At 54.1% G+C, this 23,320-nt stretch overlaps 1 protein-coding gene across 3 annotated transcripts in view; it reads right to left on the bottom strand.

The window, feature by feature from the left end:
* The window catches only part of PAX7 (paired box 7), a 97,762-nt gene that overhangs the window by 26,649 nt on the left and 47,793 nt on the right, over positions 1–23,320 (bottom strand). For all 3 annotated transcript variants that reach the window (XM_057499791.1, XM_036914449.2, XM_057499792.1), the window contains exons 5-7: positions 19,169–19,368; positions 12,997–13,162; positions 12,638–12,834 (exon numbers count right to left, since the gene is read on the bottom strand). In XM_057499791.1, the coding sequence (XP_057355774.1) occupies positions 12,638–12,834; positions 12,997–13,162; positions 19,169–19,368 (563 nt within the window). The remainder of the gene's footprint in view (positions 1–12,637; positions 12,835–12,996; positions 13,163–19,168; positions 19,369–23,320) is intronic.

The following is a 23,320-nucleotide window of genomic DNA, read 5'->3' as shown; positions in this document are numbered from 1 at the left end:
CCTCCAAGTTGGACCCCAGCTTGCCAGGGAAGGGTTGGAAAGCAAAGCTGGACCTCCAGGTGGTCCATCCAGCCTAGCCAGGCCTGCACTAAGGAAGGTATTTCCTTTGTCAGGAAGGTGCTGGGCCATGGAGACTCTGCCTCCCCATTCCTGACCTTATCTGGGGCATCCCCTCCGTTCTGGAGGCTTCTGACTGGGTTTGCTTGCTTGTCTCTGGCTGAACTAACTGGACGGTCCTTGAAGGCAGAGGCCACAGGGCCAGGCATAGAGTGGATGCTCACGGTGCCCAGTGCTTGCCCATGGCTGTTTGTTGGACCCCTACTATGTGCCAGGTTTTGGGCTGGGGACACCGGCCGCCAGGATAGCCTGGCCCTTGCTTTAGAGGGAGAGGGAATCCAGAAAAGTAGAAGTCCGAGGGAACACTGCTACCCTGGGAGAGAGTGTGGCCACCAGACTGGAGGGTCAGGGGACACTTCCCCTAGGAAGTGGCTTCTGAGCTGAGACCAGACTGATGCACAGGGCTTGGCTAAGTGAGGGGAGGGGAGGGTGAGAATGCGCTAAGGGACAAGTGCACAGGTGCAGGGGCGCCAGAGCAGTGCCGGGGGAGGGGAGGGAGCCCCTGAGCTGCCGCGCCAGTGCGTGCTCTCTGCTCGCCGCCCCGCGCGCGCCCGGACCGGCGGGACGGGCGGGACGGGGAGGTCGGGCCCGCGGCCCGCGCCAGGCCCAGGCGGAGGCCGGGTCCGGGGCGGCCCAGCTCGCTGCGGCTCCCGATCCCGGCCCGGGCAGCGAGAATTAAGCAGGCCGCGAGCCCGAGCGCGTCCTTATCTCTGGGAGACAGTTGTTGGGAATCACTTTGACTGAGTGGTTTTGTCTCCCCGCATTTTCCGCCGTCAGGCGGCCTCAGGCCACGGATCAAAGGCGCGGCTGCACCGAGCGCAGGGAGGGGCGGCCGCGCGGCTCCCGCCCGACCCCCGGTCCCCGCAGCCCCGCCCCGCCCCGCCCACCGCCGGCCCGCAGCTCCGAGGGATGGAGGGGCTGAGGCAGAGATGGGGGGCTGGGGAGGGTGGGCTGCAGATGGAGAGTGGGCGGAGGGAAGGAGAAGAGGGTGAGGGATCAGGGAGGAGAAGGGGGCCTGGGTGCTGAGAGGAGGGAAGGCAGGAGGGGGAAGAGCGGGTCCAGAGAAGAGGCCCACAAATGGGCCTGCAAAGGGGGCCCCGGGACTGGAGGGAGGGAGTGGGGAAAGAGGGACCCAGGACGCAGACGGAGGGTGCAGGTGAGAAACCAGGGCTGGCTTTCCGTCTGCTGGGCCCAGAGGGCTTTCCCGGGGGAGAGGCAGGAGACCCCACGGGGGCTACTGGGCTGCGGGAGGCGAGCGGCTGGGCTGAGGCCTGGCGAGGCTGTCCTCCCTCCAGACGAAGTTCTGACCCTTATCACTCAAGGAAACAGGAGCCGAGGGGCCGTGACTGGCCCCAGGCTGCACAGACACTGGGGTGGCACTCAGACCTGACCTTCCACAGGTGGCCAACAATATCTGGGGTACACTGGCGGGGATCTTGGGGGCGCCCAGAAGCCCCGGGGAGGAACCTCCTCTGCCTGTTCCTTCCCTTTCAGCTACCACCCCAGGGACTCCCAGGTCAGCTCAGAGCACCTGTTTCCCCCACCAAAAGGTGCTGGAGAACTAGTCACACTGAGGAGAGGGTCAGGTGAGGGAAGGGGCTGCCGGCAGGGGAGGCGGAGCGGGGGAGCCCCGGAGCTGAGGTTGGGGTAGGGCAGAGGTCGGGGGAAGGAGTGCGGGGAAAATGTACTGGGGAAAATGAATTCTGCAACAGGAGGTCTGGGGCCTGGCCAGGCACCAACTCTCTGTATGGCCTTGGGAGCCCCCATCTGCAAATAGGTCCCCCACTCTGTGCCAGATGCCAGCGTGCTCTGCAAGCATCACCACGCTTATTCCTCAGGCTAGCCACACGGCGTAGGAACTATTCCTAGCCCCACTTTGCAGAGGGGAAAGCAGAGTGGAGAAGAACCAGGCTGCAGTCCCTACACAGGTGCTGAGGACGGGGCCCAGGCGCAGGGATTCCAGAGCCCAAGCCCTGGTGCCCCGCTCTCCAGCCTCTTTGGGCACTGGGAACAGCTGAGGTCAAGGGTCATGCTTGGGGTCCCAAAGATCTCACTAGCAAATGGGAACAACACCATCTTTATGACATGTACTGGGTAAAAGCATGGTCTCTGGGACCAGGCAGGCTGACTTCAAGTCCAGAGCCTTCCACTTGTTAGCAACTCATCTGAGGCAAATTACGTAAACTGCTTGGTGCCTCTATCCCCCCAGTTTGAAAGACGGAAATAACTGAGGCTCTCCCATTCCAAAGGAGATGTTATGAAGATTAAATGAAGATTAAATGAGATAATCCGTGTAACAGGCTTAGCACAGCATCTAGCCTGTGGTAAGTGCTAAAAAAATCGAACCGTTATTATTAAGTATTTGTCTAGTAATACAGGTGCTTTTAATGTACTGATAGAATGTGATGAATGCTCAGGGAAAGCACAACTAACCCACATGAGAGGAGAGGGGAGGCTTCCCAGAAAGGAGATGAGTCTTAAAAACGGAGAGGAGTGGGCCTGAGATGACAACGGGGTGGAGAAGAGGGAGATCTGGGCGGAGCAAGCAGCGGGTCTTGGAGGCAGGGGACAGAATCGTCCTTTGGGGACCCTCAAAAATTCACCCCTTTCTCTCCCACCTGGGGTCTTGCTTGGCCTCTCGGGTCCAGTCCCAGCCGTCTAGGCGGCCTCCCTCTTGCTGGGGACCCCAGGGACGGACCTGAGCTGCTCTGAGTCTGCCTGCTGTATTAATTGCTAATCTCCCTCATTTTCTTCCTTTCTATGTGTCGGGACTGTCTTGTTCCAAGCCCCCATGCTAATCAGAGAGACGACAAATCCGCTATTTGCATTCTTTCCCACCAACCCCGGCAGGTCTGGACGGCTAAACCTCCTGCCTGCTGGGAAGCCCTGTGGTCTAGGCTGGGGCCCCAGGAGGGAGAGAAGGAGTGCGGGATGGAGAGGAAGCTGCCCGCAGACCTCCAGGCTACGACTCACATGCTCATACAAAGAACCCGCAAAAATCACAGGCTCTGAGCAGGGAGATGCCTTGCTAGCAGCTGGTCCATCTCTTTCACTGCACAGATAGGGAAATTGAGGCCCAGAGCAGGGCGTCATCTACCAAGGACATACAGTAGGTCCGAAGCAGAGCCAGGAGGGAACTCGGCTCTCCTGACTTTCTAACCAGCGACCAGGCCTGGCCTGGGCTGAGCCAGACCTGCAGTCTCAGAAGAGAAACGGCCTAAGCAGAGAAGCTTAGCAGGACTTTGCTAGTTCAATTTCTAACGGGGGCAGGGAGAAGCAGAGAGGGAAAATCTGTCACTTTCTAAGCTCTTACTCACCGTCAGGCATGATAGTAGGTGTTTTCCCTGCATAGTCCCATTTATTTCTCATACTCCCGCAAGGTGAGTAGGATTAGCCCCATTTGAGGAAGCTGAGGCTCAGAGAGTTCATGTAACTTGCCTGTGGTCACTTAGCAAGTAAGCAGAGGACTCAGGATCTCAACCCTAGTCTGTATAATCATTCCATTGTGCCCGCAATGTATCTGATTAGATGCTATTTTAGGGTTTGCCATATCCTTTGCTGCTGTCTGGTCTGCACCAACCCTCTACCTCTTCTCTTATTTTCCCCTGAGCAAATCCTACCTCCCCTTTGAGGATGCCTCCTTCAGGAAGTCTTCTCTGACCATGCCCTCCCTTCTCCAAACTCCTTTGCTCTTCCTATCCTATCTGACCAGAAATCCCACTCAGCTGTGAACAACGGATTCTTTCATTGCTCTTTGGCAGCAGGGGGGCGGGGCATATTGTCTCCCCCAAAATACACTTGGTAAGAATAGAGCCAGCCATGTATCTTCGGTTTTGGAGCTTCCCTGTATTCTGTGTTAATAACAGGAGCTGGATGAATGAATCTGAAGGGAATTGAGTGTAATGACATTCAAGTGCAAACCAAATGATCAGCTGCCTTAAAAACCGCTTGGGAACAGACTACAGCTGGTGTAAAAAAGGCTGCAGTAAGCAGCCTGTTTCTGGTTCACCAACAGTGGTTGGAGGCCTACTATGTGTCAGATACCGAGTTCTGTGTGTTACCAAAATGAATCACCATGTACTGCGTATTGTTGCCTCCTCTGTCATCCTCCTGCAGACCAGGGGTGCTCGGAAACATCTAGGTCTCCCTGAACTTCTTGCTTATGCCAGGCCTTACTCTGCCAATGGGAAGGGGCAGAGGTGAGCCCCCACTCACACCTTCTCAGCGTGAGTCTAGCTTGTTGCAGGTGTTTAATGTTGGACAAAAAAGAGGCCCAGGGTGGCCCTTGGGGGAGCCCTTGACCCACATCTCTTGTCCAGACTCAGAGAGGTGGGCTTAAGAAGCCATCTTCCCAGAATCCCGCTCAGTCCTCTAAGAAAGAAGAAAGGGCCAAGGTCACCCTCCTACTTTTCCATAGATGAAAAAAGGACCCCAAAATCACCCGAAGCCAGGCAATAAACCAGGCCCCGTAGTCCCTAGCAGGGCCTGCACGTAAGCCAGAGCTACCCTCCTCACCAGCAGCCTAGAAAGTTCCTGATCCCAGCCTCACCTTTCTCTTCCCAGCCCCCTCATTCCCCTCCACCCAGGAAAAAGGGGCGAGAAAGACAGAGACATAAACAAGGGTCTGTTTTCACAGGAGACGAGGCTCTGTCCAGGCCTCTCCCTGTGGGCTGGAGTTGGGCCTCTGATTGATGTGAGCAGGTGGTTTCGTTTGGTGAGGAGCTGCCAGGGGGAAAATAACTCAGCTTTTCCCACTGAGGTAGGTTAACTGTGGACAAAGGCAGAACTGGATGTGACAGCAGGATTTTGGCAGGGTCTGTCCCCCCAGGGGCGGGAAGGGCTTGAGGATGCCTGGGTCCCATGGCCAATTCCCAGCCTTGTGGCTCATTCCTGCCCTGGGACTGGCCTGCCGGAAGTTAAGGAGAGGGGGCACAAGGGGTTGGGGGGTGCGTGACGAGCTCACTGGACCCTACCCACAGCCCCCAGCTGGTACCCTGATTGGGCTATGCTGGGAGGCTGGCAGAGGGCTTGTGGTAGGGGTGAGGGGGTCTCTGAGGTCCGGGCTATCCCTGGGTATGTTGAAAGCCACTTGGGGAGGGCAGATGCTGCAAAATGGCACTTGGCTTCAGGTCCAAGAAAACTGGGCCAGACTCTTGGTCCTTTCCATCAGCTGACCCCCGACCCCCGACCTTCACTGTGGGTCATGATGAGACATGTGTGTGTGGGTGTGTGGGGTGACTCAGTTAGCTTTTCCCTAATCCTGGGGAAAACCACAAGGACCAGAGCCAGTGTCCTTCCAACCTGAGCCTGCTACCCCTTCCCCTTCCACCCCAGCTCATCTTTGCCCAGGCCAAGGGGGTGGGAGATGGCCTTTCCCACGCTTCCTGTGCCCAGCATCCTCTCTTCCTAAGGAAGACTGTGGTCAGAAGAACACGCTACATTGTCCTGGACTGGAAATCAACTCAGGCATTTTCCAACCAACAGAAGGGAGGGAAGGAGGGAGGGAAGGGAAGGGGACAGACAGAAGAGATGAGACTAAGGTGGAGGTGGAGGCCAGGACACAGACGGTGGGGTTGAGGATGCCCATTTGTTAAACACCTACTATGTGCCAGGCACTTCACTCAAATTCTCCCTTAGTCCTCAGAGCACACCCCTGAGAGAAAGGGATTATTGCTCCCATGTCCAGATGAGGAAAATGAAGCCCAGAGAAGTTAAGCAAGCTGCCCCAGGCCACACAGCAATTTAGTAAGACGCAGAACCAGAACTCCAACCCAGGGCTGCTTGCTGGCAAAGGCCATACTGTTGCTCTTGCCCTGGGCTTCCTGTCACTGGGCTGGGGTAGGGGGGTGGCTGTGGGAGAGACCTCGCAGGGGAGGGAGAGCCTGGAAGACACCCTGAGGAGGCAAAGGGAAGGAATCTGGAGCCAGAAGATGCGCCTAAGGGAGAAGGAGGGCCTGGGCGGGGCCGGATGGAGCGCAGAGGAGCGCCCGCTCGGCTGGGGCTGGGGTTAAAGCCCCATGTTCCTACAACCTGCTAAGCCGGAGAAATGAATTCTGATCCCTCCAAAACCCAACCTTGGAAAATGTGCGAGAGAAGGGTCTCCTTTCAGGCAAGCAGGAAATCCTCCGCGCCTCCTCCCGATGCCCCGGTAATGCCAGGATGTCCCCAGTCTGCTTTGAGGAATGGAGAGATTAAGAATAATAAAAAAATTGCAATAAAATATGTGTGAAGGAGGGGGTAATTGTGGACAAACGCAGCATTCAAATTCATTTTTCAGCTCTTTTACACACCATTTCAATCTTATTTTCTGCTTGTTAATGAGATCTTGTTGCCTGGGCTAGGCAAAACCTTCCAATATCAGGACGTAATTGCACATAATTTTCTCTCCTACCAGTGATTTGCATCAGTTTTTTAAAAATTCTGGGCTATTTAACACCCCACAAGTCCCCTCCCCATCTTCCTCCCTACAAGTCTCCCACTCCCTCCTCCTTCCTTGTCTCTGGTCCAGCAAGACTCATTTTAAATGCTTATTATAAACGCAGTGTCACCAATAAACGGGAAAAAAAAAAAAAACACAAAGAGGAAGTGAGAGGAGAAAGAGGCAAAGGGAGTTTCCAATGCCCACCACGTGAGGGGCACAGCTCAGTTCCCTCAAGCAAGTGAACTCTCAGTTTATCCTGCTGAAGGTCATGGGAAGGTGTGGTGTACGTGTCGGGCAGATCTGCATTAGAATCCCATCTCTGCCACTCACCTGCTCTGACCTTCAGCAAGTTACTTAACCTCTCTGAGCCTGTTACCCCAAGTACAGAATTTCCATGGAACGTGAATGACCCCAAAGGGCTTACAAGGAATCCAGCACTCCAAAGATGTTCAGGGAATGGAGTGTCTTTCTTTCCCTGCTGGGTTGATTCTCCTGGAGGCCTCAGATGATACCAGGAGAGAAGCATTGAGAATCTGCTGTTGAGAGGCATTCAGGAGACCTCTTCCATAAAGACATTAAAATAAAGCCCGGGGCTTTATTCCTATTGGTCTCAGGAGGAGGGGAAGCTTAACATTTGAGGGTACAGACTCTGAACCTGGCTATGCCCCTATGGCTGCAAATGTCAGCCTCACCATATGGACCACAGGACCAACCTCACAGGGCAGACACACCAGATACAGCGGCACAGTGGGCTCTGGAGCCGGACCATTCCAATCCTAGCTCTGCTACTTTAGAACCTACCGCCGAGCCTGGGCCTTAACGAAGAGTTGATGGATAGATGGATGGTGGCTTTGGGCAAGTCACTTTCCTCCTCTGTACAATGAAGATCACAAGGTAACTACCAAGATTCAGTGAGTGGAAGCTGGTACGGCAGGTGGCCCTGTCCAGGCCGGCCCAGCGTAAGTGTCTACTCCACGTTAGCTGTCACGGGAAATACTACATACACGAGAGGGAGAGGAGAAAAGAAAATCAAGGCACAGGAAGGACGAAAAAGGCTTGGTTTGCTGTGATGGTGGCCCTGTGATTAACTGCACACCTAGAGAATATTTTCATTACTTCAGTGTGGGGGGAGTTGCAAATGTGTCGATCCCTTTTACAGGTTCCTCCATGTTAAGCTCTGCAAAGGAGCGAGGACACAACCGAAGTGGGATACTAGGAAGGAGCGAAATGAGCAATGGTGGCCAGACAGAACCAGCCCCTCCTGGAGGCGGTGCCAGGAACCCTCTGCTCAGGGTAGGGATCCCTGGGTGCTAGTCCCAGCTCTGCACCCAACTGGGCAAGCTTCTCGCCCTGTCTGGGCCTCAGTTTCCACTTCCAACTCTGGTAGAGTCTGTGTCTATTAATGCTTAGGGGAGCAGGAAGCTGGAGCTAGGGGCTGCCCCAGGGATACCCCAACAGAGGCCCTGAAGAAGCCCCTGCAAAGGGCACCCTGCCTGAAGCCTTCCACCCAAATGACCTTGAAAATGGCAGCCCTTCGGTCCTGGTGCTTTGTGTGGGCGCTTGGACTGGCAGGCAGTGCGGCTGTGAATCACTTTCGGAGGCCCGTCTCTTCCATCACACTGGGGAGTCTGCAGGAGAGGGCCGGCCTCTGCTATCAGACTGGGGCATCTAAGGATAAGGGGTTTTCCTCTTCTGTTAGACTATGAGCTCCTGAAGACAGAAGTGGGGTCCTACCTCTCAGGCAGGGTTCTCCTCGGGGCAGGGGCTGTGTCTCCCCATCAGACTGGGGAACTCCTAAGGGCAGGCCTGGGTGTCCATTTATACCTCTGCCTGCTACCCCTGAAGGTGTTCCCTGCTTACAATCCCCAGACGTGGGCTGGCATGCAGGTACCAGATCAAAGGCACTCTTGTCACAAAAGGTTCCTTTTGTCCTAAGCTGTCCTGAGTTGTTCTCTAAGAGTTGTTTTCAAGTAACTGGCCCTCAGGCTGGAGTGAAGGGGAGAGAGAGGGCTGGGGTCTGCAAGTCCTAGACCCCTGAGCCATCAGAGATGAGCTCCCATGGGCAGTATTGTTTTCCTTACAGCTCTTGAGAAGGACCCAGTGCACAAAGCTGGGAATGTCCACGTCCTGAGTCCTGAATCCCTGATCCGATAAGGCTGGGCTGTGGGAATGCATGAGGGGCTGGGCTACGAGGGAAGCAAGCCTCATGGTTACCGAAATGTATCTAAACAGTTGCTTTTGCCTGTACGACTCAGCTCTGCTCACTGGCACCCAACCAGAGATCATAGTCTCAGTTTTCTCATCCATGACATGGGTTGAATGAACTTTCCCCTCCGTTGAGCTGAAGGGTCTGGCTTCCTGAGATGACTTCTTGCTACCAGCCTTTCTCCAAAAGGGAGAGCAAATGTGGGCACCGCTTAGGCAGGAGGCAGCAAGAGTGGTTAAGATCTCAGGCCTTAGAGATGAGGGTTTCGAGAACCTTGGCTTTACCCTTCAAGTAGATTAGCATGTAGAAAACCCTCCAAACAGGGTCTGAGACATATGGGCCCAGAAAGTTTGTCCTTATCAACATCAGAATCAGATATGTTATATGGTTTATTGTCTGTCCTATCAAACTGCCAGCTCCACTAGGGCAGGGTTCCTTCATCCTTTACAGTCACTGCTTTATTCTGCGTGCCTAGAACAGTGCCTCGCATGTAGTAGGCACTCCATGACTATTTGTTATACCAGAGCCCAGGAGCAGGCACAGAGCTGAGATGAACAAATGGCTTTTCTGTGAGATTCTGCTGGACAGTCTGTCCCTGGAGCTGCTGAGACTATGCAGCACCTGCTTGCCAGGCCAGGTCTGAGACAAGGATCCAGGTCAACCCCAGGAGGAAGCACTTCCCAAGGCAGCCACAGGCCACCAGTGTGACAAGCAAGTGCTCAGCGGAGCCCCAGCGTCACCCCCACCATCATCCCCTTGGCCTTTTGTAAGAACAAGGGCCAAGGGTATCCAGGTGACAGTGGCAGGACCTCTAATCCTAGGTGAGGGTTGTGTGCCAGCCCTTTAGCCCAGAAGGAAGCCCCATCCTTTCCCCCCTGCCCAGGTGAGCTACAGAGAAACCCCTGCTGTTGGGGACAAGGGACGTCTCAGATGGGGCATTCCTCAGGCCAGGGGCTGTGTCCCCCAGTCAGACTGAGGACATGGGAAATGAACCTGTCTTGTTGGGAGCCCCGCCCCCAACTCCCATCGAGCAGAGATGTGCGACAACATGCGAGGCCTGCTAGGACAGTGGTGGGTGCGCAGGGAATTGGGACTCAGAAATGCCAGGAACTTTTGTACAGGACCCAGGAGCCCCCCTTGCCTCCGTTCCGCCTTCCTCCAGGAAGTGTTCGCAGCTTAACCCCAGCGGGTCACCCGCACAGAAGCACACACAGCCTGCCCTCGAGTCTGCCCCGTGCACGGCCCCTCTCCCCCTCCAGCAGCTGTTCGCCGCCCGGGCCCCTCTGCCCCTGTCAGACCCTCCATCTGTCTTCACACCTTTGGTGGGAACCTCTGGGCAAGTCTCCAAAGTTCACCCAATCCATCATGCCCTCCTGTTCTTGCCGCCCTAAGGAATGGGGACAAAGCCCTGGAGGGTGTCTCAGAGGAGGGGTGAGGGTGCAGCTCAGGTGGAAAGAGGCTTGGGCTTGATCTGGCTACTTGAGTCAGTTTCTGTTCTTCTTCCCTCCCTCCCTGAGGTTCATTTCGGGGCCCAAACGGTACAGGGAACATCCCCACTCTGATCCTGTTGCTGAGCCACACTTCAGAAGCCAGAAGCCCCTTGTTTGCTAGTCTCTCTGCCTGTGGCAAAAGCCCTGCTCTGGGGATAAGCTTTGGCCTGCATTGAGAGGGTGGGCCAGGAAGAGCAGTGGTTGGGGAGCCAGGTGCCCTGCACTTGGCCCCAGCCAGCCAGTAGGTCCTGCGCCCGCCCTCCATCTGTAAAGGGAGATGGCTGGCCCGCATAACCTCAGTGTCCCTCTTCAGATCTCCAGTGATACTCCTCCAACTTGTTTCATACCATAAGGCCAGGCCTGGACCACGATGTCGGGTGTGGACACCTTGGGTCTTTGCAGCCATCCTCACCCAGCCAGCTCTGCGATCCTGTCGTGTCTATCATCTGACTCTGGAAGGTTGGCTCAGTTAGTTATTAGCACTGACAGGACCAGGGCATGGCCTTGAACCCCAAACAGGCCAGTGAGGCTCCACTGGGAAAACATTCTAGTCTGTAGGCCGCATCTTCCTGCATAATGTGGACTCCGAGAAGACATGGTGCAAAACAGCTAGGACGTCTGCATGCACCTACTTATGTCTACCTGGTGTTCACCTCTGCACGGGACCTGGGCCAGACCATCTCGTTGGATCCTCAACAACCCTATGAGGTGGGTGCTAGTATCACCCCCATTTCATGGATGAGAAAATCGAGGCATAGAGAGTGGAAAGGATCTTAACCACAAGTAAACAATAGAACTGAAATGCAATTAGCCCTCAACTGTACACATTAGTAGTGGCAAACAGGAGTCAACCCAAAGCATGCAGAATCAACATTCTTGGGAATACTTAGGCCAGCATTGGCAGTTTGCTTCTATAAAGGCCAGACAGTAAATATTTTAGGCTGTGCAGACCATATGGTCTCTTTTGAAACCACTCAATGCTGCTGTTGTAGCACAAAAACAGCCATAAACACTTAAGTGAATGCGCATGGCTGTGTCCCAATAAAACTTTATTTATAAAAACAGGTAGCTGGATAGACATGGCGGGGGGTGTGGGGGTTGGATGTAGCTGATGCCTCCTTTGGTTCCCTTCTTATCTTCAGGTGACAGGTTTCTCATACTAATTATATTGTCCTGGCAAGGGATGGGGCCCGAGAATGAATGTTTATTTGACCCTCATTTTGTGTCAGGCTGTGTGTTAGGCACTTAGGCCTATTAGTATGTTGAATGCAGAGAACACCCTTCTTAGGAGGTCAGCGACACTCTTGTTTAAATTCTCTTTTGTTTAGTGGGGGTTACACTGAGGCTCAGAGATGCTTACTTGCCTAACACCCTGAGCAGTGGGCTGGGATTCAGCCCGTCCCAGCCTTCACCTTCTCCACTGCACGCCAGCTGTTCTGATGAGCTGGCATCACAGGCATTCTCACGCGGACAGGTGGGAGGGGTCACAGAAGGTGGGGGGAGGGGAGCAGGGTGAAACCAGTCTTGGATTTAATTCCTTCCTCCATGGATAGATGGGAGTCTGCTGTAGCTACGAAAAGGAACCCATGAGTTCCTCAGACTCCCTGGGACTTCCAGCACCACCAAGTCCTTTCCCCCAAGCCCTCCAGGGATCACCGCCCCTCTTGGCACTGTTTTGCTGACTTCACCTGAAGGTCCCACAACTTCCAACAGCGCCATCAGGCGGTGAGCGACTTAACCTGCAGCCAGCCACACGTGAGTGGGGGGTTCCAAAACCCACGGGAGGGGTTTCGGGTCTAGAACCCCAGCTGCAATTTTCCCCACGGTAGCAGGACATGTCCTGCCTTTCGCTTGCTGGTCCAGCTCCTGGTGAAATGTGGGAGACGGAGCACGGGATGGAATCCAGGAAGGACTCGGCTTCTAGAACAAAGCCCCAACCACAGCCCAGGCGAGGCTTCTGGCAAAGAGATGTCAGCAAATGCCTGACTTTTCTGGACTAAACAGCTACAAGGTGGGTGGTGGGCCCATTTCATACGCTCTGGGTGGCTGTTGGACCTGGAGCAAGTCTTACAGCCTTTCAGTATCTGCTGTGTCTGGGAAGCAAGAAGTATGGAAACTCGCTATGGAAATCCTTTCTCCACAGCCACCCTCTGGCTTGCCCAGGTCTGCAGCTCAAAGAAGATAAACTCTGGGTGAAGCATCACAGAATACGGACAAGTGAAGGTGGAAGAAGATTCCCCTCTCCCCCCTTCAACTCTCTCAAGGTATCAGCGGCCAGCAGTTTGTGGAGGCCAGCGAATTCTTCCCCAAGGGAGAACCAGCCTGTGTCAGCCGGAGCCCTCGCTGGCTGGCCCTGCGGGCGCCTGGGGATAGAACCCTGGGCAGGGCGGCAAAGCCACCTACCTGAGGAGACAGGCCGTTGCTGACGGGGTTCATGTGGTTGGAGGGTGCCCCCGGGTTCATGAAGCCGTCTGAGTAGCTGGAGAAGCTGTGGCGGGCTCCGTAGGCCGAGCTGGTGTCCGCGGCAGCCGCAGCCAGCCCCCCCTGGTGCATGGTGGACGGTGGGAGGGGCTGGGGCCGGTGCACGGTGCTGCCCCCATCTGAGGAGATACCCAGGGGAGGGCTTGAGCCAGTGGCCTTGTCTTAATAGTCTGTCCATATGAAAGTGGACAAGTGGTCATAAAAATAATAACCCTTATTAGTCCTCTGCGAAGGAGAGAAAGGGGGGGCGGGGCCCGGGGGGAGGATGAAGGGGTACTCACCTTGGGAGATGCTGGTGGTGGGGTAGGTGGAGTCCGGCAGCTGGTAGGGGGGCAGCGTGGGCATGCCGGCGGGCGGGAAGCCCCCTGGAAGAAGGTGGTTGAACGCTGCCAGCTGGTTGGCCCCTGCCTGCTTACGCCAGCGGGCGCGGCGGTTACTGAACCAGACCTGGGGGGAGAAGAACGGAGAGCCTTCAGCCTGGCTCCTGGTGGAGAGCTGAGACACAGCTAGCACCATCCCCTGAGCCATTCCCCTCTGTCCAGCCAGCATCCTCAGCATCCTCTGCCACAGGACAGGATTCCCACCTTCCTGCAGCTCTGGACCGTTTGCAGAGTACTTTCATAGGCATGACCCCATCCTGTCCTCAAGATCCCCCAGGAGGGAGCTGTCATCCTTATCCCCAGTTGACAGATGAGCTAATGGAGATGCAGAGAGAGTGGGTGACTTGCCCACATGAGTTGGAGGCACAGCCAGGTTTTGGGGACTCCCAGTCCAGTGCTCTTTCCACTGTAGCTGCTCCTGTCCCAAGTGATGTCGATGGGTGACAGTCATTGTTCTGATACTTGGTCACCCCTCACCTCCTTCAGGAAGCCCCTAAAGAGGAAGCCACACATCCAGACCCCACTTGAATGAGACCCAAGGGCCAGACATACATGTGAAAGCACGGTCTTTGTTTGGGGCCTGAGGCCCTAACTTGGCTTACCCAGCATGGGCCCCTTGATTAGGAAAGCCCACCTCACATGGACACAGGGATTTATTGAACATCAGTGGAATGTTATTTATTAAACATCTTTGAGTTTCCCTCTCCCCCAAGCCCTGTGCTAACTCTTCACTTGTCTTTCCATATGTAGACCCATGAGATATGTCCTCAATTCCCATTTTACACAAGGCGAAACTGAGGCTCACAGAAGTCAAATAACTTGCCCAAGTCATCCAAGTAGTCTGTATGCCTCTGAGGTTCTTACATCAGTCTGGCTTTCTAGAACCTGCTTGTCTGAATTTGCAATAACTTCCCTGGGATGTGCTGGAGGAAGAGGTGACTGTGTGTGGGAAAGAGGGGCTGCTTTGAGAGGGGCTCTTTTCCACCTTTGGGCTTTGCACATATTGTTCCCTCAAACCTGAACACCCTTCCAGAAGCTGTCTCCTCTGCCTGCAGGCTCAGCTGAAATGCCTCCTGCTCCTATTCCCTCATCATTGCATCTAAGGTAGTTCACGCAGGTCCCCTGCCTTCTCTCCAGAGGCCTTGGCTTCCTCGTGAGATTCCTCGCACCCACACTTACCCTATTACGTGCTTCATGGCCCTGCTTCTCTGTATACCCGCTCCGGCTCCAGGCTCACGGCAGAGGCCATGCGTTCCCTGCTCATGCTTGCTGTTCCAGGGGCTCACCTAGCACTTGTGCATGAATAAAGGAACGAGCAAGGGGAGGTGGGGACAGCTCTGGTGCGTGTTCTCTAGGGTGGGCCACATGGCTCGTGCCCAGGACCCCCAGAACTCAGACCATGCCTCTGACGTGGGACGGTGTCCCAGCAGGGTGGACGGGGGCGCTGGTGCCCCTGGTGTCCTTTGTCTTTTCCGGGTCCTTCGCCGGGGAGGAACCACGTTCAGCTTTCCAAGATGGAGGAACAGGAGAGTGGCTGTGACCCATTTAGGACTCACAAGGAAAGAAGGCGAGGCAGCCAGATCAGGAGTGAAAACTGGCTCCCAAATATAATTAAAGTTCTGGCTTCTGTCCATGTCCCCCGGGCACTGAGGGCTTCCCCAGGGGTGTCCTGGGTGGGAAGGAGGCCGCCAGGCAAACTGAGGTGCTTCTGAACTGGGAGGACTGGGCAGCCATCTCCTTATTCCCTGCTCCGAGGGTGTGGGAGGTGTTTTCGTTTGAATTCAGTGTTTCCCAAAGGCTGGGCCTCCTACCACTCTGTGGTGGGGAGACATTCAGATGGAGAGCGACCCATGTTAAGTAGCTCTGAACCCCTTCACACAGATGTTCTCCAGGCCCGCTGGGCAGGGGCAAGGCAAGGTCTCAGCCTGGGGCGCGTGCGTCCTTGGTGGCTTCTTCTAACCCCGGCTGGTTTCCCCTTCCGCGCAGAGAGGACGCCCTTGCAGGTGGGGTTTCCTGCTGGGCTTCACCTGTCGCCTCGCTGTCTCTTGCAGGTGCAGCTCCAATTGCCAGCCTTTCATGAGTGCAATATATACTTTTGTTTTCAAATTTATCGATTTTATTAAAGAATAAATTTTAACAATATGGATGATATGCAAATGTGGTGAAAAATCTTAAAGATGGTTGGGGAGTGACTTAGAGTTGGCTGGTCTGTAGGTGTGGGTTTTTCCCCCAAATAGAGCACTAAATAAGGTTGGGAGCATTCTTCCTCCTCCTACTCTTCCCCTTCCCTCCTTCCGTCCTTCCCTCCCGCTCATCTCAGACCTTTACTGGGGCTTTGCTCTATGCCAAGCAAGGTGCTAAGACAGAGAGATGAGCAGGATCTCTCTCTTGTTTCTTTGTGACTAATAATAGCACAATGGCTAACAATAGCTCCTGGGTGTTTCTGGACCTCAAGTGAGTTAACACAGGTATAGGGCTTAGATCCACACCTACAACTGTTATACTCTGCTGGAAACCCTCTGTGGGTGGAGGTGGGAGAGCTGTCAGTCAGCATCTAGCTCACGCTGCCCATGTACAGGTGAGAAAAGGAGGGTCCCTGAGGGACAGCGGTGGCCCCAGGACCCCACCCAGAATCCCTGATCAGGGCTGAGTTCTTCAAAAACAGAGGCTGAGTCTTATTATTCATTTCCGACCCTTCCCTCAACACCTAGCACTGGGAGCAGGACCCCTTAGGAAGTCTCTGTTTATTGAGTTGAGTATTTCTCCTGGCCCTCCTCTCAGTGGGATACCGAGGAAAAGAACATGACAGACTTGGGTTCAAGCCCCAACACTGTGGCCTATTAGCTGTGTCTTTAGGAAATTACTTCCCTTAGCTAAAATCTCAGGCTTCATCTGGAAATGGAGAGACGAATCATACCTGCCTCCTAGGATTATGGTGAGGATGATAAAGTATGTGAAGTAGAGCATCATGCCTGGTACATAAAAAATATACTATAAATATTATCTAGTGTTATGAAAAGATTCAGTGGAAGGTGCTAATTAACAAGTCCCTCTAGTGCCTCCAAAATGGGTTCCTATTCAGGATGGCCTGTTTCTAGAATGTGTCCTCCTGCCTAACACACCCTGCCCTACCCTTTTTGGCGGCTCAGGCTTTCTGGAAGCGAGACAGGGGTGTCTCTGCTAAACAACAGGGGTGCCATCTAACACCCTGTAGGCCTCAAAAGCAGGACTGGAGGGGGAATCAGAGGGAGGTAACACATTTGTATTACTAGAACCCCGTCTGACATATACTTCCTTGTTTATTCCAACACCTGCTCCAAGACAGCAGAGATTCTGTCTGTCTGCTGAAGCCCCAGTGTCTAGAATAGTGTCTAGCGCACAGTAGGTGTTCAATAAATGAGTGTCAAATGAATGAACCTGGAGTTTCAAGGGTGGCCAGAATCAGAACCACCAAGAACAGGTGGAGTTTTAATAACAACAGCCCCCACATATGGCACTTCTATGTGCCAGGAACTTCCTAATTTTAAGGATTTTTTTTTACATGTCATCATTTAATCTTCAGACTGAGGTAGATCCCATTATTGTCATACCCATTTTGCAGATGAGGAAACTGAGGGCAGAAGGGCTAAGCGATGGAGCTGGGATTCACACTTGGGCATCTGGCTCTGGGCCCATTTTGAAGCACTCCACTATCCCACCATCTCCCAGGGCCGCTGAGATGAGATGGCATCAGATTGCAAAATCCCAGAACCACGGACTCTTAGAATCAGAGATCCAGGCCTCAAAAGTGTAGGGCCATAAACTCTAAGCCCGCTCAGGGGGGCTCTGAGGCCCCCGCCCCACTGCCCGCAGCAGGAGGCTCTCACCAGGGTCTCTGGTCTCCCGGACACAGCACTTTTTCTCGAATGCTTTCTGTAGCGGCGATCTCATCACCACCCAAGGCCGCTCTGATGGTCAATAAGCAAGGCTCATGGAGCCTTAATAAGGAGCTTCAGTGGGCACTTAGTTCAATCCCTTCATTTAGAGATGAGAAATTAAGTCCCAGGAAAGGAACGTGACACAACTTATCAGAAGCAGGGTCTGATGGGAACCCAGGCCTGCGGCTCCCATCCTGTGCTTTTGTCCCTGCAGACCTTTCTACGGGACTTGGGACATTCCCTCTTCACCCTGGTCCTACCCTCTGGGCCTCTCGGAGCAGCTGCGTCTTCCAAGTCCCCTCTTCTCCAGGGCAAATGTTCCATTATTCCTGTCTTGATGTTTTTGATCAGCCGTTGTTCATTCTCCAAAAACTCAACACACACTGATTCTTCCTCCACTGGGATCAGGCTAAATGCTTAGACTAAGTTGAGGAGGGGGAGGCCCAGCTCTGTCCTGGAGGAGCCCAAAGTGCAACAGGGGAGACCACCCCCTGGAGGAGGTCTGCCTGGGCCCCCTCACTGCGGGTTTGCCTGGGCCCCGGCGGCTCTCCCTGTTCCCAGCCCCCCTCCCTCCTCGGACCTTGAGTGACACCTGTTTCTGGGTCCCCTGGGCCAATAAAAGCCCTGTCCTGACAGCCAGGAAGTTTTACAAGGAGCAGCCAGGCTTCAAAGTGGTGGGAAGCAGCCGTGGCCGCCAGACATGGGAATGAGAAAGCACCCAGGAATGTGCCCAGGGGAACAGCTGCAGGAGGGTCAGCGGGGGAGGGGGCTCAGGGCTGGGCAGGCTCGGATATCACGGGACAGGAGGGCAGGGCATGAGCTGAGCTGGCGGCTGCCGCCCGCCCCCTGCCCCTTGGGGTCTCCCTCAAAGGCAGCCAGGGACCCCCTACTCTGGGAGTGGGGGTGAGGAGGGCAGAGGGAGGGAGGTTGGTTCCTGGAGTGCTTAAATGCCAATTTGCTTCTAGAACTTTCCCTATTGCTTTCAAATCCCAAGCTCTATTCTTCTCCCGGATCAAAAGAACCTGGGCTTTGGCATCCGCCTGCCCTAGTTCCAGGCCCAGCTCAGCCCCCACGGAGCTCTGTGACTCTCGGCATGTTGCTTCTCTGAGCCTCAGTTTCTGCATCTGTGGCTTGGGGACCACACTGGCCTGACAAGGTGGTCTGAGGTCCCACCGGGTCATGTGTTAGACACCCCGAGTGCCGTGGCTGGCACAGGTGGGCGCCCAGCAGAGGCTGGTTCCCCTCGGATGGAAGTGCCCCTGGTGAGCAGTTTGGGGCGGCCCCTCCCGCGGACCTGCCTCCCTGGCTCCTGGAGAAGACAGGCCAGGAATGCATCCCCACGGGAGCTATTACTCATCACGACCTTTTCCTCCCCCACTCCTGCCCAGCCCGAGCCCTTCCCAGCTAGGCCCCCAAAGACCCTCTCTGCTCTCAGGGAATCTGAGCTCAGTCTGGGGAGAGCAGGCAGCCCCTTTTCCCCACCGCAGGCCAGCTGGCAATGGGGGCAGCCCACAAACCCAGGCAGGGGCTGCTCTTTCTCTGCTCCCCCTCCCCCTGCCCCCCTGATCAGGAACCACTCACCTGAGGGCGTGGAGGGGGGGTGTGAGGTCTGCCCATCCTCCTTCTGATGCTTCTAACCTACCAGGCACGTGCCCTACCCAGTCTGCTTGCATGCTTCCCATAACGGGAAACTCATTACCCAACTTAGAAGACTAGGCCTCTCAGACATTTTCCTCCTACCCACTTCCTTCTCTCATCAGAGCTTTGAAGATTTTTATACTCCCCGAGCCCTCTCTTCCAGCTGAACCAATGCCCTTCCTTCCTCTCTCCCTCTCATCTGTTCCTTCTCTCTCCCATTTCCTTCCTTCTTCATCCTTTTCTTCTCCCCTCTCCTTCTTTTTCCGGAAGCACTTGTTGCCGGGAGGGATGAATGTAATCCTGCAGAGCCTGGCTTCCTTGGGGCTGCCCACCAATCAGTCGACTGCCCACTCACTCTGCATCAAGTGCTGGTGGCATTCCTTGCGGTTACAGGTCCCCGGAGCACCTGCTGCAGAACTCTCTGGGGCTCACTAAGGTCTCGACCCCTGGCCGCCCCACCTTCTCAGTCCAGAAGTCTGCGACACGCCCCCAGCGCGGACGCCGAGGCTCCTCCGCACCTGGACGCGCGCCTCGGTCAGCTTGGTCCTCTGCGCCAGCTCCTCGCGGGTGTAGATGTCCGGGTAGTGCGTCCTCTCAAAGGCCTTCTCCAGCTCCTCCAGCTGCTCGGCCGTGAACGTGGTCCGGCTGCGGCGCTGCTTGCGCTTCAGAGGGAGGTCGGGTTCTGACTCCACATCTGAGCCCTCGTCCAGCCGGTTCCCTACAGCCAGCGAGAGGGAGGAGAAGTTGGGGTCCTAGTGAGACAGAGGGGTGCTTTGTGCCCACCCTCAGACCCATCACCTCACCGAGGATCAGATGGCCCCTCAGCACAAGGAGAAGGGTGCTCCCCACAGCACTGTTTATCAGTGAAGGGTGGGATGCAGCCTCCATGCTTAGCCCTAGGGGATTGGCTAAATACTTTATGGCGCAATTATTCCTTTTATTTTAAAAATCCCCTATAGTTGGGCATTTACGTTATTTCTGCTGACATGAAAGGATGTCCATGATATAAGATTCAGGAGGCGGTTTCATGATTAAATACATTCAAAATTCCTAGAACCATATTCCCTCAAAAGGGGAGAATCTTACTGTGTATTTGGTAAGCCTCAATAAACCTGACTTTAAGAAAAAGGTACAAACCACTGTACAAAAATAAATCCCACTTTTGGAAAAAGCATGCATGACATATTAATGGAACACTACACTCAAAAGATTAACAAATCTTAACCTTCAGGGTGATAGAACTTTTGTTTTCTTCTTCACACTTGTTTACAGTTCAGTATTTTTTAAATGACAATAATTCAAACATTTAAAAAATGATTTAAATGACATTTGAACAATGACACTATTGCATTTTGGGAAAACAGCGCAACACCTGGAAAGGAAGAAGGCAAGAAGGACGGGAGGAAGAGAGCAAATGTATATACTCAGGGCTGGCAGTTAGGAAGCTTAGGTTCCAGACCTAGCTCTGCCCCTAAATGCCCCAAACTACGACCCTAGGAAGGCTACCTTCCCATCTTGGGCCTCAGCTTCCCCATTTATCACATGCAGGGTTTGGACTACTTTAGTTCCACACAAAGGCCTTTCCCGGGATGTTCCAGGATCTCTGAGTAACCTTCCAGGCTGGAAGAGGAGACCTTATTTGATGACCTTGGTTGTGGCCATGGCCCCATTCCTATAATCCCTTAACTTCCACCCTGGAGCTTGCGGGTGGGCGAAGGCTTTGCTCTCTGTGCAGAGAGAGACCAGGAGTCTGGAGCCAGGTCATTCCCAGCTCTGGATGGGGCTATAGGTCAGGAATCTGCTTCTGTCCCAGATTCAGGCCAGGGATGCCTGCAGGAAGGTCTTGATCAAGCTCCTTGGTAGTAAGGGCTGAAGACATCCTGAAGACTGAACTGGTTCCCCATCCCCATCAATCCTGTGCCTCTTACCATCTCTGATCCAGCAGAGGGGATGCTCGCAAGGAGTCCCCCAGCCAGGGCTCTGAAACCACACCTTCAGCAGTCCCTGCGGGGCCAGTGGGGCTCATAGTGGGGGTGCCAGTGAGAAGAGGAAACCAAGGCAGAGGGAAGAGAGGACGCATAGATTATCTTCCTTCCCCCACATCCTGCTTTCTCCCTCTTTCTTCCTTTGCCTTCATTTCTCTCTCTTCCCACCTTCCCATCTCCACCTCTCCCTACCTTTCTATATCCATCTTTGGTATTCCTGGAAGCACTTCTGCTTTGTCATTCATTCATTCATTCATTCATCAGAGCCCTGATGGAGCATCTATATGTGCCATGTGTGGGCGAGTACTCTGTGCTCAGAGGACTAGGTCTGAGTCAAGCTGGAAGAACCTCAGAGATCATGTGCTCACACCCATACGGAGGGGAGAAACTGAATCACAGGGAGGCACCAGGAAGTGCCCAAAGTCCCTCAGGAAGTGTCCACATCTGTGCCTGGACCCTGCTGTCCTGTTCCCACCCCTGTTCTTACTCAATGGCTTCAAATGTCTGTTACATGAATAGGTCTAAGCCCCTCCCATAGGGGACAACCTTCCACACCTCCCCCTCCCCCCAAAACCACCTAATACAGCCTCTTAGATGTCAAGTGGAGGTGAAAGGAAAGGCATGTCAGGCCATGGGAAGAGCACATGCAAAGGCCTGGTGGGTCAAAGGCATGATAGGTAATGGTATCATAGGGCTGTATCCATTGCTGGGAGGTCATCCTGTCTTGGGCAATGCCCTCTGCCCCAGGTCCCTTCCCACCACCGCACCTACCGGGCTATAGGGTGGTCATCCCTTTTTATTGGCCACTGCCAGGCTATCCGTGATGATGCCACACAACAAGGGAACCAATGAAAAGTAAGACCTCCCTCCATCATGGCCTACCTCATCCGTCCAGGCAGACACCTGGGGTTTGATCCACCCACTCCTCTGCCCTTCCTGGCTGCCCAGCTCCCTTTCCTTGATAGGAAGCCATGGTGGGCACAGCTGGTATCCTGGAGTGTCTTCACCAGCACATCTGGGGATCAGAGCCAAATACAACTAATCCCAAGGGCTCACGTCCTGAAACTCACTGCATAACCTCAATATTCTGATGGTGACGAGAAGAGCAAGCTCTTGGGGCATCAAGAGGAGGAAGCAGGGATTGGCAGGCAGGCAGGGCGGCCAGCCTGCAGATGGGGCATGGGGCACCAGGCTCTGCCCTCCACTGGGGACCCTCGAGCTCAGACAGAACCTGAGTGAGATGGGGATCACGGTTGCTGGCAGTGGAGCCTATGGCAGAGACTGTCCTCAGGGCTGTGGCTCAGGCTAAGGCAAAGACACAGCTCTGTCCTGGGGAAAAACCCTAGTTTGATTAAACCTCAGTTCGGTTCTAAAGCAGTGTTGTCCAATAGAACTTTCTGTGATGATGGGAATGTTCTAGATCTGCATGGTTCAATATGGTATATCAGCTACATGTGGTACTGAGCACCTGATATGTGCCCATTGCAACTGAAGGACTGAGTTGTTCATGTTATTTCATTTTAATTCAAACTTACACAGCCACACGTGGCTGGTGGCTGCCACACAGGACAGGAATAGCGTGTATTAACACCGCTGGTCTCCCTTTTCAACAAGGAGAGGGCAGACCTCAAGTCAGAGCTTTCTGTACACAAGTTTCTGGGTAGAATCTAATAATCGTTTTTTGTGATATTTTTGTGATTCCCATCCATTTATAGGATGTGATACTCATCATCCATTTATAAGAGCATTAGGTTCCTTGAAGTTAGTTTTTTAAGGTGCTTTTGTATGAAGTAAAATATTAAGGAAATAATAGGACAGGCTATTGGGCTGCAACCAAAATCATGAATGCAGTTAACAAATAAAGTTCAGAGAGCTTCAGATATGGGATCTTGTCCATCTTTGGTGTCCACGTACGCCCCATACGTGTCCATCCATGCCCTTGCCCTCCAAATTATTCACAGCTTTCTAGACTCATCATGGAATTATATTTCCTCTTTTCCTCCCTCGTCTGTGCTTCCCGCTCCTTATTCAGCACAGATCTGGGAATTCTGTGGGCCCAGAGAGGTGCTCAGACCGAAGCCCAGACTGGGGCAGGCAGAGGCCTCTCTTGTTTGAAAAGATGTGGAATGATCCCGTAGGAGGTTGGCAGTTGCTATAACAATGCTCTGGATGCTAAGTGAGGAGCACAAGGTTTTGTCCCACTAGCTGGGAGACCTGGAGTACAGTCTATTAGTAACATCAGGCCCCTGACAAAGATCTCTTGCCTCCCCACCCAGCCCAGACTAGAGGAAGAGATCCTTTTGGGTCTGTGCCACTCTGCCCTGTGCCAACCTCATGACAGGTCTGTGAAGCTATTGGCTCTTTCACAAATAGGGAAAACAAGGCTCAGAGAGGGTTAGCAAGTTAATGGAGTCCACACAGCCAGCAAGCCCACAGTCATTCCTGGAGAAAGATGGGGAGGGAGTTTGGGGACCCTCTCAGGCAGCTCTGGTTTAGTCAAGAGACCTGGTCTGGGTGGCCTGACGCCTGGTTCTGGGCTCTGTCTCTCCCCCACTTTGTGGCCTTAGACAAGTCAGTGACGAGTCAATGACAAGATAATGATACATCCCTGCATGCCTCGCTGGGCCGCTATGAGAATGGAATGCAGTGAAGAGCATAGGAGCAATTTGGAACTTGCAAAGGGCA

The sequence above is a fragment of the Manis pentadactyla genome, chromosome 4 (genome assembly GCF_030020395.1).
Source record: "Manis pentadactyla isolate mManPen7 chromosome 4, mManPen7.hap1, whole genome shotgun sequence".
NCBI lineage: Eukaryota > Metazoa > Chordata > Mammalia > Pholidota > Manidae > Manis > Manis pentadactyla.
Note: the sequence above shows the minus strand (reverse complement) of the source record. Positions and strands in the feature narration are given on the sequence as shown.